Consider the following 18,557-nt stretch of genomic DNA (forward strand, 5'->3'; position numbering starts at 1 on the left):
AAAAAAAAAACAAAAAAAATGGCTTAAGATACATCAAGAAGAAAAGGAAAGTTGTAGCATAAACTCTTACAGTGTTTTTTCAAAGTCACAAATAACACTGATAGTGAAGAATGCTTTATAAAGGAGATGCTAATCCATGCAAACAAGTAGGGGTGCCACAATCATAAGATTGCGTGTCACTATTGTGAAGTTCTGGCATATCAAACCTAGATGCTTCAAGATATTGGGAGGTTAAGGCTGAAGCAAACAAATATAATAGCTGTTGCAATTACTCACGGCCTCACTCAATGTTAGAGGAAAATCTTATACGGAGGAGAAAGGATTAGAGATGTTGATTACAAATCAATTGTTAAAAGTCATTATTGATCATGTGTGTCATGTTTGGTATTGACAACGGATGCTCTAGCTGTATGATTGGTAATCTGTCTTACTTATTTGACATTGAGGAAAACTACGAAGGTCAACAATCAGATTTTTGGGAAATAAGCCTTAAAGTTAAACTCAAGTATCAAATTGGAATATAATCTTAAGTATTAAATTGACCATTCAAATTAAATTTAGGTAGCAAGTGATATATTAACCCAAGAATAAAAATGAAAAGGCGAGAGAAGTTGATCATATAGGTTTTGAGAAGCGCGAAATCGTCTTTCATCTAGAGGTCGTGGGTTTTTCTCGTCCTTAAAGCTCATCTTCTAATTTGGTGCCATCTTTGGATCTCTCACTTTTCTACCTTTCAGATTTCGTGACGGATAGGAGATATCTTTATTTTTGCAACTGGGTAATCCTGGTTTATTTGGTCTTTTGATCCAACGGCTAAGAGGGCCCTTTTTAGAATTTTCCCTAATACGACGACTGCAATTTTTTTTTAATAGAAGAGGAAATTTTCATTACAGCAACTGGTCCAGGCCTTTTCGTTCGTCTTTACAATACTTCCCTCCGTTTGAGCACTTCCAGGTAATATGTGATTTCGGGTTTTAATTATTATAGAAATTTGCGTAAACATTTACCTAATTTAATTTGAACCGAGTTTCGGAATTTGAGTTGATTAGATCTGAAGAAAAATGCCTCCCGCCGCTCCTCGATCCGGAGATGCGATCTTCGCCAGTGTAGAACGCGTGGTAAGATAAAACACATCTAAAATTCTTCTACTTTTCGCATTCTGTTTGGAACATTGGTGGACCATTTCACCTCTTTTAATTTCCTTTTTTATCGTTTGAGGATTTGTTCATTTCCTTCATTGCCGTAGTATTCAGAGAGAGCAAGAGAGATTTTATGATGGAGGGATCTGTTCTAGGTTTGATTTGTAGAATCTGTTTAATATCTTTTGGCTACCAAACTGAAGTTATAGTGCTGTTTGTCGTGCTGTTGATAATTGTTATGTTTCTGATACTTGAAAAACTTGAACTGATGCAGAATGCAGAACTATTCACTTTGACTTATGGAGCAATAGTGCGTCAATTGCTTACTGACTTGGAGGAGGTTGAGGAGGTTAACAAACAGCTTGATCAAATGTACACTCTTTCTTTTGACAAACTTCAATAGTTATTTACTATAACCATTTGATCTATGATTGATTTATGATGGGTTTCATGTCATTGTTATATTGATTTGCCGAGGTTTAACTCCTCTTCTTTTTTTATGACATTGAATTGCCAATAAAACACTATTGTATTTGAATATTGCTATGCTATCTTCTTATCATGATAGGAGCCAGATTCCAAGACATCAACATTTGGGTGCACATGTGCGTGGTGTATATGATGTATCTGTGCATGTCTAAATGCATCTTTATGCATCTCTTCCACTCATTCAGGCCATATATTTTTTCAACTTGATGCTATCAAGGGTTGGCTCACAAACACTATTAGTTATTGGAACATCATAAAAACTCCTGTAGCTTTCTACAACTTAACCGGGAGTTAATGGGCATTCTACACCTATGTCTTCATTTTTATTCTGTGCTCAAAACTATTTCCTCAGTCCTCATTCATTTCCATAGTGGATTAATTTTTTAGCATATCCTTTCTTTAGACAGTCGCCTAATCTTATGTGTAATAGATGGATCAGTTTGTAGTCATTCTTAAATCTTAATTAAGCTTATATGTTGTTATTATTATGAAAGTCAAATGATTATTGTTGGGATGGCCTTGGAGATAAGTTTAGATTCCATTTGGCTGTTGGGAAGGATGTTTGTTTTCTTATTTATTTATGGATTTTGATGACCAGGAAATTAGGGAATTCATTGACATGTTTCTTTAGAGAAACAGTGATCTACTTCTGCTGATAGGGGTTATCCTGGGATTCAATTTGGGAGGAACTTGGAGTTAGTAAAAGCTTTCATTTTTCATTATTTTTCAACAGTGGGAATTTTGGGGGGGGGGGGTGCGATCTATGCATGAATTTGATGAGACATCTTCAATGTATGTTTCTGAATTTGTTTTATTATTAGAGCAGAGATGGTGATTTTGTAAGATCTGTGAAAAAGAGAGAGCAGGTAAATAGGTGATTGCTTTCAAGTGACTGGTATTTGCATGGGGAATGGAGGGAGGGAGAATAATCAGTTTAGGAGTTACGTACTATTTAGATTATTGACTGAATTGATGTCTTCTTGGATGTGCTTTCTCCTCTTTGGCATGTCAGCTAAATTCAGAAACTGGATTGTGGATAAACTTTATTGTTTGTTTGTTACTTTGTGCATTTTGGATTGCTAGCATATCTCAGTATTGATAGCCTTCTGTTTTATGTAATTTAGTTAATAACTTGATTACATAATGACAAATTTCTGACTACTTAAGCTATTTTGAGTACCACGCAGGGGCTATAATATAGGAATTAGACTAATTGATGAGTTTCTAGCAAAATCAAATGTGTCCAGATGTGTTGACTTTAAGGAGACAGCGGAAATGATTGCAAAGGTGTACAATTACTGTTGAGTTTATCTATATTGAATCAAATTTTCTTTCATTTGTTCCACAATTGCTCTATGATCTGCCGTTCATATAATGCTATTTGGAGTAGTGCATATTTTTGCATTCTGTTATCTTTAAGCATATTGTTCTTTTTTTTTTGTGTTTTGAGCTGATAAAAATCAATTAGCAAAGATTAAATGATTGATTGAAATAACTAATGAAGATGTATGAGTTTGAATATTGGTCATTGTAATAAATATATGAGTAAATCTCTTATTAGATTACGAGGAACAGATATTAGGACTTTATTACAATTTGCTTATTTGGGATTTCCATGAAACAGAAAATTAAATATAGAAAATGGGGAGAATAGACAGCTTGGGTTGGTTCTATCGCACAATAAAAGAGCATAATGGTGGGATATGGTAATAAGAATTCTCTATCTCAATAGAGATTAAAATAAGATTGGATATATCCAAAAAGAGTAAATTAGCACTTAGAACTTCAACAGCTACGAGTAAAGTAGCACTTAGAACTTCTACAGCTACTTGGACTCCAAATAAGAAACTAAATATAAAAGAACACCTAAACTATAAATAAAGACCCTATAAGGCTATAACATAAGAAGAACCTGAACTAACTCCCTAAACTCAGAACGTGCATTTATAACTACCCAAAATATTGTAAGGATTACTATGACACTTGAAGAAACATATATTTAATAACCTTCAACTTTTACCTGAAGAAACATATATTTAAGACTTAAAGCCTACTTAGTTACCATCTAAACTTCTCATTATTGGATATGTGTCAATTCATGGCTTGTGCATTAGAGCCTCCCTTATCACACCTAAACACTTTTACATGCTGCTGCCAGCGTGCTTCGTTATGACATATATGCAGTAACAGAGTGGCAATATTCTCTTTGACCGAGTTGCTTATCAGTTGCTTTCCTGCCAAAACAATGTATGATTGACTGCTTGTTACAGCAGGTCAACTGCATCACTAATTTATTTTCTCCATTCAAGTAGATCTATATTACAGGCTATGCTTTAGCAGACTGTTATGGATGATGGTATATGCATTCTTGTTCTCCGGTACATAAATTGTCAATTGAAAATAGATTAACAAAACATGTGCATCGAAACATGTATGATTGTGGACATGCATTTTCACGAAGACATACGGATGCCTTCATTTTTTATTCATTTCCCCTTTTCAGATAGATTATTTTACTGTTCAATGAACACACATGAGCTTTTGAAAGATTTATGATTAATATTTGCACATTACCTTAGGTTTGAAATGTTTGCTGGACTTGTTTGTGCTGGAGCTATTACGATGTCATCCTAGTTCTGTTTTTTAACGAGTATGAAGTAGCCCCCCATTCTTTTTAGCCCTAATGAAGCTTCTTTATAGGTGGGTTTCAAAATGTTCCTTGGGGTCACTGCATCTGTCATGAACTGGGATGCTGATGGCACTTGTTGCAGCATTGTTTTGGAGGATAATCCCCTTGTGGACTTTGTAGAGCTTCCTGATACTTGTCAAGGCCTCTACTATTGCAACATTTTAAGTGGTGTCATAAGAGGAGCCCTAGAGATGGTGAGTGGAAAGACATCTTTGATCCCCTTCTATTTTATAGTTTCTAGACTATGAATCTATTTTGCATTTGATGGGCAATTGAAGTATGGAGCCATCTTTGGTCTTTGACTACCACTTCAATCATGCCATGGCTGTTGTAGTACATTGATGCCCTAAATCTCATTTATTTTGTGTATTATTGGTATAGAACATATAAAAACTTTACACCTCTTTATCATTTTGCTTAAAGTGTGAGTTTAATCATGATCTCTATAGAGATGGAACTATGCGGCTATCTATTATAATCATAGCCATGAATAGAAGTCATGAACTTCATAGGTATTGTATGCATTGAATCATTCCTAATTACTAGCAATTCAATCAGAGTAAAAGTATTCTCTGTTTTCCAACAGGTAAAAGATATTCGTGTTGTACGAAAGTTCACCTATAATTTTTCAATGACGTGCTATTGTCAGCTTCTTATATGTCGAAGCCAGATTATTATTTAATGCCATGCCTCTTAGCTTTAATCAGTGCACTTTTAAAGTCTGTTGATGGTTTGATGGAGCAATAATTCATTCATCCTCTACTTAAAGAATAGGAGGCTGAAATAGAAAACTGGGACATATTTCCACTTTTTGCATTAGAATATTCCAAATCCTCAGTACTTGTGGGCAATTGGGTCTCTTTGTAATTTTTTTCATTATGCGATTCCCCATGTTGTTCAGGTGGCAATGAAGACGGAAGTCACCTGGATTCGTGATATGCTTAGAGGAGATGATGCATATGAGTTGCAGGTTAAACTTTTGAAGCAAGTTCCAGAAGAGTATCCTTACAAGGATGATGAATAACATGCCTTACTTACCTCTATTAACGGCCTTGCGCACTTGCCAATGTTCTATTTCCATTGTTTTTCTGTTGCTGAAGAACATTAATATACGTTTTGTATGTCATCTTGACCACAATGTATCTTCCATTTTCATTTAGGGTTTATATGATCTATACTCCGAAGTTATTAATGTTATTAATCCTGCACATCAGTAGTGATGGCAAATGGGTGGATTGGATTGGATTTTTTTATGGACCCTTTGGGTCAGGTTATTCTAAGTTTGAGTATTTTGATTTTGAATTATCTCAAGTATGGATTATTTTACACCTTCAAATCATTTATGTTTTATTCTTGTTTTCTTAGGTTTGTATCATTCTTGAGTTTAAGCCATATTATTTTTTATTCAAACTAAATTGGATCTTGATTCTTGAATGACTCAATTGTAATTAAGTAGTTCAAAGTTTTCATTTTTCCGACTTGAAACATATATCCAATTTTAATTTTTAATATCAAAATTTTTTATTTATGGTATATAATTGTCATATACATATATTAATGGTGTACAGTTTGTCTAAAATCATTTAGTCATTAATATTAAAAAAAACAATGTTTGCTGTTAATTAAGGGGATGCGTATGATTAAACTAATCATATCAAAATGTTACTCAGACGTTATTAATTACTAGTTGATAGTTAATTTGTTTTGTACGCCTCTTGTCTTGAATAAGTGATGCTCAAATACATATCTTTTTAACATCTTCTTGAACTTCTCATAGACCAAATCTGAGCATAAATAATCAGATTTCAATATCTATACATCAACTAACAATGTTATCCATCTATTATTTTTTTAAAGGATAAACTTAATAAAAAACATCAAAAATGATTCGAAAAACATAAACGAATTTTAAGTGAATAGGCTTATTCGATGCATTCATTTTTGTACGTGCTATCTTTTGTAACTTCATTACAAGAAGTACCATCAGACAAAATTCGCGAAGAGATATCGGGGGATACCATCCCACTGGAAGAAGTCTGCTCTAGTCAACGCAGCACGAGACAAAGGTATGCGCCACCCGATTTGCAAGCCTTCGAATCCATTGAAAGGAAACCATACTAAAGTGCTCCTTAAGAATGTGACGGTCGGCTAAATAGATTACCCAATCAGCAGAGCAAGCATTCCGACCAAATAAAGCTTGGACCAGTGTACAGGAATCCGACTTGATCACGACCCGATCAACGGCCAACGAGTGGAGCCATGAGAGTGCCTCTCGTAGCACCATTGACTCCGCCAGCAAAGGAGACAAACTCGCGCCAAGATAACCCGTACCGCATGCAACTAAATCACCACGCCAGTCACGGAGAACAGCAGCCCAGTCCGCGGCTTCCTCTCGAAAGAGAGCAGCATCCACGTTGCATTTTGTTAGAATTAAGTGACCCAAATTCTTATTTAAATAAAATACGATGGAAAATAAAATAAAAGTAAAATCCATATAGAACTAGACTTCTTTTATTTTATTTTAGAATAAGGTTTTTTAAACCTTATTAAACTCCATCTATTTTATATTGATTAGGATAAGGTGTTTCAATCCTACTAGAATATGGCTTTGCAAGCCTATAAATAGACATAGTCTATTCCTCTTGTATTTGAGTAAAAATTTTTCGACATAGTGAATTTTCTTCTCCTCCGCCTGTGGTTTTTTCCGAAAGGGTTTCACGTAAAATTTATGTGTTCTTTATTTTTATTTATTTTATTCTATTTTATTTTTCACAAATTGGTATCGAGCTTAGGGTTATTCATCTCGATCACGGTAATGGCGTCTTTGAAGTATGAAATTCATTGTTGGATCGCAACACCGATTTGCGTTGTGGCAAATTAAGATGCAAGCGTTCTTGCACAAATGGATCTAGAGGATGCCCTGCTAGGATAGATAAGATGCCTTCGACATTAATGAGATGAAGAGAAGAAGCGTAAGGATCGAAAGGCATTAACACAATTACATCTGCATTTGTCCAACGAAATTTTGCAGGATGTGATGAAAGAGAAAAGCTGCCATTGCATTATGGAAGAGGCTAGAAATATGTATGTCGAAAACTCTAACAAGCAAGTTGCATATGAAGCGGCGTCTTTATGCTCATCGTTTGGAGGAAGGTGCGTCGTACACGAACACTTAATGTTGTTTAAAGAAATTCTCTCAAACTTGGAGGCCATGGAGGTTCAAGATGATAAGGAAGATCTAGGGTTGATTCTACTTTGTTCGTTGCCCTGTCTTATTCAACCTTTAGAGACACGATTTTATATAGCGCGAGTCTCTCACAGTTGATGAGGTTTATGATTCTTTAACCTCGTATGATAAGATGAAGCATCTTGTGGTTAAACCCAACTCTCGTGGAGAGGGTCTCATTGTTCGTGGGAGACAAGACCGGAATGTTGATGATGATCGTGGTAGAACACAGAACGGAATCCTCGTGGTAAATCTAAGGGTAGATCGAAATCTTCAAACAGAGGTAAAACTTGCAACTTCGCAAGAAGAAAGGGCACATTAAATCTGAAAGTGCTATAAGCTACAAAATAAGATTAAAAGGAGGCTGCGAATCAAAAGGAAAACAACGGAAAATTCGGTGAAGTGATGTTGTAGAAGACTACAATGATGGTGAACTTCTAGTTGCTTCATCAATGATTCTAAAGTAAGCGAGGAGTGGATACTTGATTCAGTTGCACCTTCCACATGAGTCCCAATCGGGATTGGTTTACAACTTATGAAACGATGATCTGAAGGTGTTGTTTTGATGGGAAATAATGCTTCATGTAAAATCGCGGTGTTGGAACAATTAAAGTTAAGATGTTTGATGGAGTTGTCGAACACTTAGTGACGCGGCATGTTCCGAATTGAAAAGAAATTTAATTTCGTTGAGTACTCTTGATTCAAAAGGTGCAGATACACAAATTGAAAGTGGGGTTTTAAAGATTTCAAAGGGTCCCTTGTTGTGATGAAAGGGCAAAGAAAGATTGCCAAGTTATATGTTTCTGAGGTTCTCTTATCTTGGTGATGCAATTGTCGCTTCCTCTTCCTCTTCCTTGTCGATGATGATATTACTAAACTTTGGCATATCGCCTAGGGCATATGAGTGAGAATGGCATGGCGAATTAAGCAAAGAGGACTTCTTAATGGGCAAGGAATTTGCAAACCTGAATTTCTGTGAGCACCTTGTGTTTTGGGAAGCAAAGAGAGTTCGATTCACTAGAGGAATCCATAACACGAAGGAAACGTTGGAGTATATCCATTCGATCGTGGGGCCGCCCGAGTGCCTTCGAGAGGTGGAGCTAATTATATGCTAACCTTTATTGATGATTTTTCCGAAAAGTTTGGGCGTTCTTCCGAAGCGAAAAGCGATGTGTTTTCCACATTTAAGTCTTGGAAAATTATGATTGAAAAACAGACGGAAAAGCAGATAAAATACCTCCGCATGCACAATGGCTTAGAGTTACGTTACGATGAGTTTAATAGATTGTGCAAGTCGGAAGGATCATGAGACACTTGACGATTCGTCATACTCCACAACAAAAGCGGCGTTGCGAGCGAATGAACAGAACGATCATGGAGAAGGTTCGATGTATGTTGTCAAATGCCAACTTACAAGTCATTTTGGGCGAGCGACCTCATTGCATGTTTTTGATCAACCGATCTCCATCCGTTGCCATTGAGAAAAAGGCTCCACAAGAGGTATGGTCGGTAATCCCGCTAATTATTCGATTTAAAGATTTTTGGGTGTCCTGCGTATGCTCATGTTGATAATGGAAAATTGGAACCGAGATCCATTAAATGCGTTTTCTTGGTTATAAAGTGGTGTAAAAGGCTATAAGTTATGGTGTCTGAAAATAGAAAAGTTGTGATTAGCAGAGATGTTGTTTTTGATGAAACCGCTATGCTACCTAACTTATCTCTTAAAGACTCTTCCAATAAAGAAAACCAAAAGCGGTGGAGCATCGATTAATACGAATCAACTCCTCAAGCCAGTACAAAATTGAGAATAGAGTTGCTTCTTCACCGCAATACTCTATCGCCAAAAACAGGACAAGAAGAGAAATTAAACCTCCAAAGAAGAATGCCGAGGTTGATCTAGTTGCTTATGCTTTAAATGTGGTGAAGATATAGATGCGAATCAAGAGCCATTTAATTATTACGAGGCGATTAGGTGAAGACTCGAAAAGTGGATGTTTGCTATGCAAGAGGAGATGGAATCACTCCACAAAAGCAGAACATGGGATCTTGTAAAACTTCCTAAAGGTAAAAAGGCATTCGTTGTAAATGGGTGTTTAAAAGAAAGAAGGGACTCTAGGAGTTGAAGAACCCGGATATAAAGCAAGGCTTGTTGCAAAGGGTTACTGATCAAATTCCGAGTGGACTTCACAGATGTGTTCTCTCCGGTTGTTAAGCATAGTTCAATTCGAGCTTTGCTTGGTATTGTTGCCATGCATGATTTGGAGCTTGAGCAGTTAGATGTAAAAGCGCATTTTGCATGGAGAACTTGAGGAAGATATTTACATGCAACAACCGAGAGGGTTTTATAGTCTCGAAAAAGAGGACTATGTTTGCTTCTTTGAAAAAGTCCCTTTACGGTTTGAAACAATCACCAAGACAGTGGTACAAGAGGTTTGATTCCTTTATGACTTCTCATGATTTCAAAAGAAGTAGTTTTGACAGTTGTGTCTACTTTAAGAAAAAGCAGTGATGGTTCTTTTGTGTATCTACTACTTTATGTTGATGACATGTTGATAGCAAAGAAAAGATAAAGAGAGATAAGAAAGGTTAAAGCCCAACTAAGTGAAGAATTTGAGATGAAAGATTTAGGACCAGCAAAGAAGATACTTGGTATGGAGATTCTCGAGATAGAAAAGCAAGTAAATTGTACCTAAGTCGGAAGGGTACATTGAGAAAGTTCTTTGCGAGTTCAATATGCAGAGTGCTAAGCTGTTAGTACTCCTTTAGCGACCATTTCAGACTTTCATCGGCCTTATCTCCTCAATCGATAATGAGATTGAGTACATGTCACATGTTCCATACTCTAGTGCAAGAGGATCTCTCATGTATGCTATGGTTTGTTCACGTCCGATTTATCATATGCGATCGGTGCGTTAGCGATACATGGCGAATCTGGTAAAGAACACCGGAAAGCGATTCGATGGATTTTAAGATACTTACGAGGCACTACTAATGTTTGCTTACGTTTGGAAGAACTAAAGATGGAGTTATAGGGTATGTTGATGCTGATTTTCTTTGGAGACCTTGATAGAAGAAGATCTCTCACGAGTTACGTCTTTACAATCGGAGGTTGTGCAATTAGTTGGAAAGCCACTTTGCAAACTACGATCGCTTTGTCTACCATCGAAGTGAGTACATGGCGATTCTTGAGGCTTGTAAAGAAGCTATTTGGTTGAAGGACTATTTAGTGAACTCAATGAAGACCTTCAAATCAGACAAGATTTTGTGACGATCAGTGCCATCTTTCTTACAAAAGATCAAATGTTTCATGAGAGAACAAAACACATTGATATTCGGTATCATTTTGTTCGTGATATTATTGCTCGTGGTGATATTGTTGTGAGCAAAATTAGCACTCATGAAAATCCTGCAGATATGATGACTAAGTCACTTCCTATAACCAAGTTTGAGCATTGCTTAGACTTGGTTGGTGTTCATTGTTGAAGTTAAACCCTTAAGGGGTTTTTGGAAGAGGTGAAGAACTTGTTTATTGAAAGTTCGCGATGAAGAACTTGTTCATTGAGAATTTGTGTCAAGGTGGAGATTGTTAGAATTAAATGACCCAAATTCTTATTTAAATAAAATACGATGGAAAATAAAATAAAAGTAAAATCCATATAGAACTAGACTTCTTTTATTTTATTTTAGAATAAGGTTTTTTAAACCTTATTAAACTCCATCTATTTTATATTGATTAGGATAAGGTGTTTCAATCCTACTAGAATATGGCTTTGCAAGCCTATAAATAGACATAGTCTATTCCTCTTGTATTTGAGTAAAAATTTTTCGACATAGTGAATTTTCTTCTCCTCTGCCCGTGGTTTTTTTCCCGAAAGGGTTTCCACGTAAAATTTATGTGTTCTTTATTTTTATTTATTTTATTCTATTTTATTTTTCACACATTTCAACATGCCTGCAGGCGGCGGCTGCCAGTTAGCAGCACCCTCGGCGTGAAAGACAGCTGCGGCTGGACCCGATCATGCAATCCTGTGGTCTCCCTCCACTCCATCAAATACGCTTCAGCGAAGAAAACAACATGGGAAACGGGCACCACCTTTTGCTGCCAGCAGAGAAGATTACGATGATACCAGATGCTCCAAAGAAGTGTAAGCAGACGATCTCGTTCATGCCCCGCTTCAACCCCCCCCCCCAAGCTGCTGTTCAACAAAATCAAGAACAGTAGCATACTGAACAGTGAATCCAGCCTGCTGCCATACCTATAGTATACAGCACGCGAACAGCGGAGGAAAATATGGTCCAAATCCTCAGGTTCACCACAAGTGCTACAATCCAACGGAAGCACCACTCCTTTCTCCAAAAGACGAGCCTTACATGGTATGAACTGCCGCAAAAGACACCATGTGAAATCATTTACACAACGATGCCCATATGCCTGACTGCAACAAACGAGCATTACGAGCCCTTCTATTAAATGCAAGCGCACAAGCCGATTTGACCGAATATTGACCATCACTAGAATAATGCCAAATACGACAGTCCGCCAGAGCCCCTACTAAAGCCACCGGCACTTGCAAAATTCGGGAGACATCATAAGGCGCCGGAAGACCATCCAACAAATATCTATCCCATGATCGACCATCAATTTTCAGCAGGTCCTTTGCTTTCATGTCTTCCAACCCCGGGGAATAGAGTCAGCGTAAAAATTATTATCACCACCAAGCCACGGGTCCTTAAACACATCAATCGTAGCCCCATCACCAAAGCGCCAATGAGAGCCGACAAGCAATAACTGCTTAGCGGCTAGGATACCTCAAAAGTAGGTATAGATATAATGCCTTTCTCAAATCTTTAAGATATTGATTTCAAGGGTACTGATATCCGAGTCAGGTGTCGATACTCGGGAATAGAATAGTCCAAGTCATGTTCCAAATTACTTCAATCATGAACAATATTCTACCATATTTCACCAACGTTTGATCTCCAACCTACAGCCACCAAAATTAAGCTCAAAGGACCTTATTTATTTACATTCAAACACTCATAAAAAGCATAAAACATTACCTCCTAAAACGACCAGAAACGCTAAAACGAAACATATACGAAAACAACTTAAAACACTAGTAAACCACTTGAAAAAACTAAAACACCCTAGTAATGGACTGGAAAATTTATTATGCCCTAGCTACCTCAATGCGATTCGATGCAACCAACCAACATGAAATAACAGGAAAAGATTATCAGGTTAGGCCTCCTTATGGCTATTTTTGTACTATTATTATCTAAATTCTTATTGTTGGGACTTTAAATATTTGGGGTGTCTTTGTTCCACTGTTTGTTCGATCACCATTTGGGACAGCACTTGATATAGTGAGTTAAGGCAATTAAAGTGCAATGAATTTGTTGCCATTTTTTACTTGATTTATTTTGGTTATTTTTTTTCTATCAAATAAATTATGGTTTGAAGTTGCAATTATATGTTTACTTCGATGATGGACTTTATTACGAAGGTAAGAAGAAAATTGATCGGATTATTCAAATCAAAACTTATTCTATCTTTAGGCCTTTGACTTAATCTTACTTAAAGGGTAAGTTGTTTTGAGTTTACTTGTTTATAAAGACTTGATATTCTAAATTCAAATAGAAGATTTTTGTGGATAATTTCTTCAATTCAACATGTTGTTTTATCTCCTCGAAGTTACTTGGAAAGCTGTCTGTCATAACCTATAAATAGGCAGCATCCATGCACATTGAATGTATCTCCGGAGTGCTTTTGCTTGACCTGTTTTTGTGTCTTGTTACTACTTGTAGTTGGTTTGTTTATTACACTCATTTTCATACGCTTTTTTGAGAGTTAATTAAACGGGATTAGTGATATTAACCGTTGTAAGGGTAGATTGAATTTAAGATTGTTATCTAAACTACATTAATAAATCTTGTGTGTCATCTTTCACTTAGCTTTATTCTCTTTGAAAATTGTTATTAATCTATCTTATTTCAACCAGTGTTGAAACATTAGTTGGGGACATCGAATTAAAATAGGGAGTAAATTGTGATATTTTCATTTATTACTCGTAGTATCTTGCATATTTGGACCAAAAGCAATGCACAACCATAAGCTTACACTTATCCAACATACCAATCACGATCACTATTTTTATTACCAATTAAGGTGCGTTTGGTTGGGCGAAAAGTTGAAAGATGATAGGAAGAAGCGAAAAATTGAAAAAAAAAATCAATTTTGATGATGTTTGGTTGGGAAAAAAATGAGAAGAAAGAAAATAAGAGGGGTAATTATTTTCATCTTAATGTATAAAAATTAATATTTCCAAATTACAATAATGAGAGAAAAGAAAATAAAAAATAATAAATATATATTAATTCAAAATTATAAATTTTTAAATATTTTATTTTTTCTTTCCATTTTTAACTAAACAAATAATGGATATGGAAAAAGAAAATACATTTTCTTTCCAATTTTCTTTAGATTTCATACCACTAATTACCCTACCTCGGAGAACCAGACTGCATAACTTGCTAATTCAACCCTCATATTTAACCCGGACAATATTCAAGGCTATAAGAACAAATTAGATTGCCCCAAACCCAAACCCAACTCTAGCAACAGCAAGAAACATTTTCAAATGATACAAGAAATGCAAGAAAATCACTTCTAAAAAAAAATAACTAGTAGCCCTTGAGATAGGAAGATGGACTCCATTTCAAGTCCCCATCAAGCTAATCCTAAACCATGAAAATAATATTATTCTATACTGGTTCGTAGATCAACTGATTTTTAATCTCTCCTCGAATAGATATTTCAGTTCGTTCTTACTTCGATTGTTTAGTCTGGTTAAATTTAGATAATATTAAATTTTATTTTATTTTTATATTTTGAAAATTATTTTATTTTTTGAATTTTAAAGAGTTTTAATTTTAATCATAATTTTTATTTTTTAAATATTTTTTAATTTTAAAGTTTTTATTTAAAATACAAAAAATTAATTTTAATTTTTTTTTACTTTTAAAGGGTAAAGACTAAATTGACAAAAAAATATAAATATTGAAGGCAAAAAATTATCTTACCTTAACTGAAAGAATAAAAATTCAATGTCTTAAAATTAAAAGTATGAAGATTAAGGACTAAATTTTAAATTTTAAAAGTGTATTACAACCTTGAAATTTTTTAAAAAATTAATATTTAATAAAAAAAAAGGAACTCATGTGGAATATACATTTATTCTAACAACAAAAAGATAGGGTGGCAAGATGGCATTGGCTAATGCATCTCAGCCAATATATAATAAGTAAACCAAATCAGACGACCGGCCTGTAATTAACCAAGAAAAAGGAAACAGGAAAGATAGGCACGAAATCTTAAGTCTTGCGTTTCACTTTCACTTTACCCAAACTTGATTCTCAATCATCTCATGTATTTCTTTCCTCAAAAGGGTTGATTATTTTTTATACACAAAATTGGGTTTCCTTTCCGTTTAAAATAACCACATCACTAATTACTTGTTGATTTCAAAGAGAAAGCAAGCAGGGGAGAGAATGACGATGCCATTGGGCGTGGCTCTAGAGATGGCAAAGATGGTGTGGATAGCTTTAAGTGGGTGGGTTTGTTCTTGCTTGACAATTGCTGATGAAGTCGCTGCCTCTCTCAGAAGCGGTGATATTGGTCCCTTCCACGTTGGCTAATCTCAATTCTTCTTTTTCTTTTTCAATCAAATCCACATCTCTGGTTAGTTTTCTTCTCAATCCATCAAATTATACTTCTTTCCTTCATGTTCTTTTTCTTACTTATGTTTATATATGACCAAAATCAATTTCTTTTTTTAAATTATATTACTACTTCTGAAATCTTTGTTTGGTGTAAGACTTGCATTCTCTATTTATTCTTGTTTGGCGTGTTACTTGGTCGATTCCATCTCAGGTTCTTCATAATTCTACTTGGTTTTTGTCATTACAATGTTATTTTTCTTGTAGTTTGATATGTTGAAGAGGAATTTTTGTTTATATTTTGCTTGTAGTTTGCGAGTTGTTCTGAAGGTATTTCTTGTAAATTGCTAGACTACAGGACACGAAATGAAAGAGTAAAAATGTATATATTTGATTAGGTTAGACCAGATAGGTATTATGGTTTGAGGTGTTTTGGTTCTTTAGAGTTCCAACACCCTGGTGCTTGAAGAAGTTTCTTGTTGTGGATTTCTTCACAATGAAGTGAGGTGACGAGAATCTTCTCATTTCCCGGTTTTCATTCTTGCATCTAACTTCTTGTGATAGCTTTGGATAAGAACTTATAACATATGAATTACTACGTATAGCTTGCTAGGAAGCCTTTACTTGACCAGGTACTTGTGGAACCTTTGGAATTAGAGTATAGATATGCTTCATTGAAGGTTTTTGGTGCAATCAATGGTTTAACTTTATTCAAGATATCTTCTAATTTGGTCTATTGATTTAAGATTGTTTTGTGATTTTTTGATCCTGTAAAGTCCTCATTTCTGGGTTTGACAAAGTTTTCTAGGAAGAGATAGATGTACTTAAGTTTGGTTCCAAGAAGTGTTACTTTATATAGATAATTCATTTCTGTTCCCTATGTTACCATCTAAGACATACAAAATTGATTACGTACATGCTTCTCGGGCTAAGAATTGATACATGTGTGTATGCATGTTAGATATTTAGTTTTTAAATATGGTGAAGCCTGATTGCTTATTATCATTGCTATGATGGAATATTGTTTAACACTTCTGAACTGCAGCTCTAGAAGGCATTGTAATGGGCTCTATGGCATCGGCATAGGGTTTGTTTGTTTTTGTATTTACAATTTTTTGCTTAATTATTACTGTTGTTTCTTTTGGACCTATTATTGTTTTGGAAGTCGGCTGTTAATTAATTGTTAGGGATAAATACCAAATCTGCCATTTTGAGCCAATATTCAATGACATTGGTCTATTTTCATTTGGTTTGAGACACAAACAGGAAGACTATTTCATGGAATATACCTTACGAACCATAAAAACTACTAATAAATATAATGATTTGGCAAAGTGCGTTTGAAAAAGAAAAAGAAAAATGTTGAGTTGGAGAGCTATTTTTTTTCTTTTTTCTTTTTTTTTCTTTCCTTTCTCTGTTTTCTCCTCCTCAGCTGCTGGCACCAATCCAGTTTTCAATTGCCAAGGCCTTAGGGAGGTTGGCCAGTGTTGATCCAGGCTCTCTGATCCAGATTGGCACTTGGTGGCATGAGATCTGGCCAAATTGACACTGTTTGTTACCAGCTCCTAGCCTGTACAGCTGCTGGCAGTGGTGCTGGCTTGCTCATTGGCAAGGAAAAAGGAGTATTAAAGGAGGGAAGAAGAAAGGTAAAAGGAAGAAGAAAAGATAAAGTACTGAGAAAAAGTGAAAAGGAAATAATATGATAGTTATCCATTTTCTTGTTCCTGTCCATGCCCTTTCCTATACTTAATATATTTTGAGCTTAATATGTGAAGTGATTATCTTTGTTGCAAGCTATGCTAAGTGCTGAACAGATTTAAACATTTATAATGAGCCATTTGTAGAAATCAGTAACTTTAACTGAGATTACTCCTTGCCAATCAAAACTACTCTTGTTGCAGTAATGCAAGTTGGGGTGCTAACCCTCTTATCAGTTTGTAAAACATGTCCAAATTGTTGCTTTCATCCATCATTTTGATTGTGGTATTTGCTTATTGTTATGCGTCTATCCTTGTCTAAAAGATACGTTCTTATTTCTATATTTTGCAGGAGAAACCTGAAAGAAGAATTAGGAGCATGGGGAACCAAAAGGCTAAAACCATTTCTAATTTCATTCATTGGTGTGGCTTGCAAAGCTCGGTTATTGGTTTTCTTAAATTCCAGTGTGCTGTAAAGTGTCGGTTCAGTTTGATAATGTTAGTCTGTCTGTATTACAAAGCTCCATGGTTTGGTCTTCGTCTTTGATAAGACTACTGGATGTATGAACAGCATACTTTGTACAGAAAGACAATTTTTCTTCAGATTTGTGGCATTCATGGAAGGCACACTCGAATCTTTGATGATCAGTCTTACTGGTTTATCCGAACATTACTCATTTTATACAACTATGTCTGGATGATGAGAGTTTGTTGATTTGTGTTATGATGTTGATCCAACTACCAATAGGTCTGTGTTGTTATTTCTTGTGCAACGATATCTATAAGAGATTATAGGTAGATGCATTAGGGTTCCTATATTATAAAGCTTAGTAAAGATAGGATGTAATATGGAGATGGATAGGTCGAGTGCATGTGATGTACTTAGGAACATGGCATGTGGATGAATGTCCTTGGCATACTAATATATCTTGGGTCTCCAGACAGCATATTCAAAACATGATAAGCACTTGTAAGCAAAGAAAGTAGAAACAATTTGAGCCAAGGCGTTACGGCCCCAATTGATGGATCTTGTAACTGGTCATTCATAGGCAATTCGTCTGTCTTGCTAAGATTCTTTTCTTGATTTTTACCTCTTCCTCGCAAATGATCTATGTTGAACAAATGAAACTTATTGAAGAGAATTCTAAACCTTAAAACTTATTAGAGAGAATCTTAAATCTTATAAAATTTGGTTTAATCTGACTTCCTTTTACTGCTACCAATTGGCCTCTTAAATAGAGGTTACATAGGTTTACTGAATAACAAATTATAAGCTAAGGAAACCAAAATAAAGGACTCTAAATAAAGAAATATTCTTAATATCTTCTAATATCTCTCTAACATACTTTTAATTAAAAAGATTTCTTAAAGATGTAAAATACTCCTGAATAAAATTTTCTAATAAAATAATGATAAACTAATCTAATAATAATTAATTAACATATCTTGTCTGCAAGTTTGAGATTTAAACTCTTCTTGATTTTATGCAAGATAGTCGAGATCTTTTATCTCAAACCAAAATTATTTTTTTTATTGGTGTTTGAACGAGTATGATTCGTCACAATTGTAGTAAAGACTCTTGTCTCTTCGCTCTACCA

At 35.2% G+C, this 18,557-nt stretch overlaps 3 protein-coding genes across 5 annotated transcripts; 2 read left to right on the top strand and 1 right to left on the bottom strand.

Moving 5' to 3' along the window:
- Nucleotides 1–445: 445 nt before the first annotated feature.
- On the top strand, nucleotides 446–5,653 carry LOC108457161 (uncharacterized). Of its 3 annotated transcripts, XM_017756053.2 has the most exons (8): nucleotides 447–658; nucleotides 738–778; nucleotides 873–954; nucleotides 1,050–1,118; nucleotides 1,414–1,511; nucleotides 2,816–2,915; nucleotides 4,329–4,511; nucleotides 5,219–5,653. In XM_017756053.2, the coding sequence occupies exons 4-8, from the start codon at nucleotides 1,062–1,064 to the stop codon at nucleotides 5,339–5,341; spliced, it is 561 nt and encodes a 186-aa protein (XP_017611542.1). In that variant the 5' UTR covers nucleotides 447–658; nucleotides 738–778; nucleotides 873–954; nucleotides 1,050–1,061; the 3' UTR covers nucleotides 5,342–5,653. The 3 variants fall into 3 exon arrangements, with proteins under 3 accessions (XP_017611540.1, XP_017611542.1, XP_017611541.1); XM_017756052.2 differs by having other exon boundaries at nucleotides 447–778; XM_017756051.2 differs by having other exon boundaries at nucleotides 446–954.
- A 705-nt stretch (nucleotides 5,654–6,358) lies between these two features.
- On the bottom strand, nucleotides 6,359–12,210 carry LOC108455558 (uncharacterized). The gene is made up of 3 exons (XM_017754105.1): nucleotides 12,040–12,210; nucleotides 11,496–11,924; nucleotides 6,359–6,706 (listed from the first exon to the last, which is right to left on the bottom strand). The coding sequence occupies exons 1-3, from the start codon at nucleotides 12,208–12,210 to the stop codon at nucleotides 6,359–6,361; spliced, it is 948 nt and encodes a 315-aa protein (XP_017609594.1).
- A 2,621-nt stretch (nucleotides 12,211–14,831) lies between these two features.
- LOC108454210 (uncharacterized) lies at nucleotides 14,832–17,646 on the top strand. The gene is made up of 2 exons (XM_017752591.2): nucleotides 14,832–15,284; nucleotides 17,312–17,646. Exon 1 carries the CDS (start codon nucleotides 15,095–15,097, stop codon nucleotides 15,239–15,241), a length of 147 nt encoding a protein of 48 aa, XP_017608080.1. The 5' UTR covers nucleotides 14,832–15,094; the 3' UTR covers nucleotides 15,242–15,284; nucleotides 17,312–17,646.
- Nucleotides 17,647–18,557: the final 911 nt, after the last annotated feature.

Source organism: Gossypium arboreum, chromosome 9 (genome assembly GCF_025698485.1).
Source record: "Gossypium arboreum isolate Shixiya-1 chromosome 9, ASM2569848v2, whole genome shotgun sequence".
Lineage (NCBI taxonomy): Eukaryota > Viridiplantae > Streptophyta > Magnoliopsida > Malvales > Malvaceae > Gossypium > Gossypium arboreum.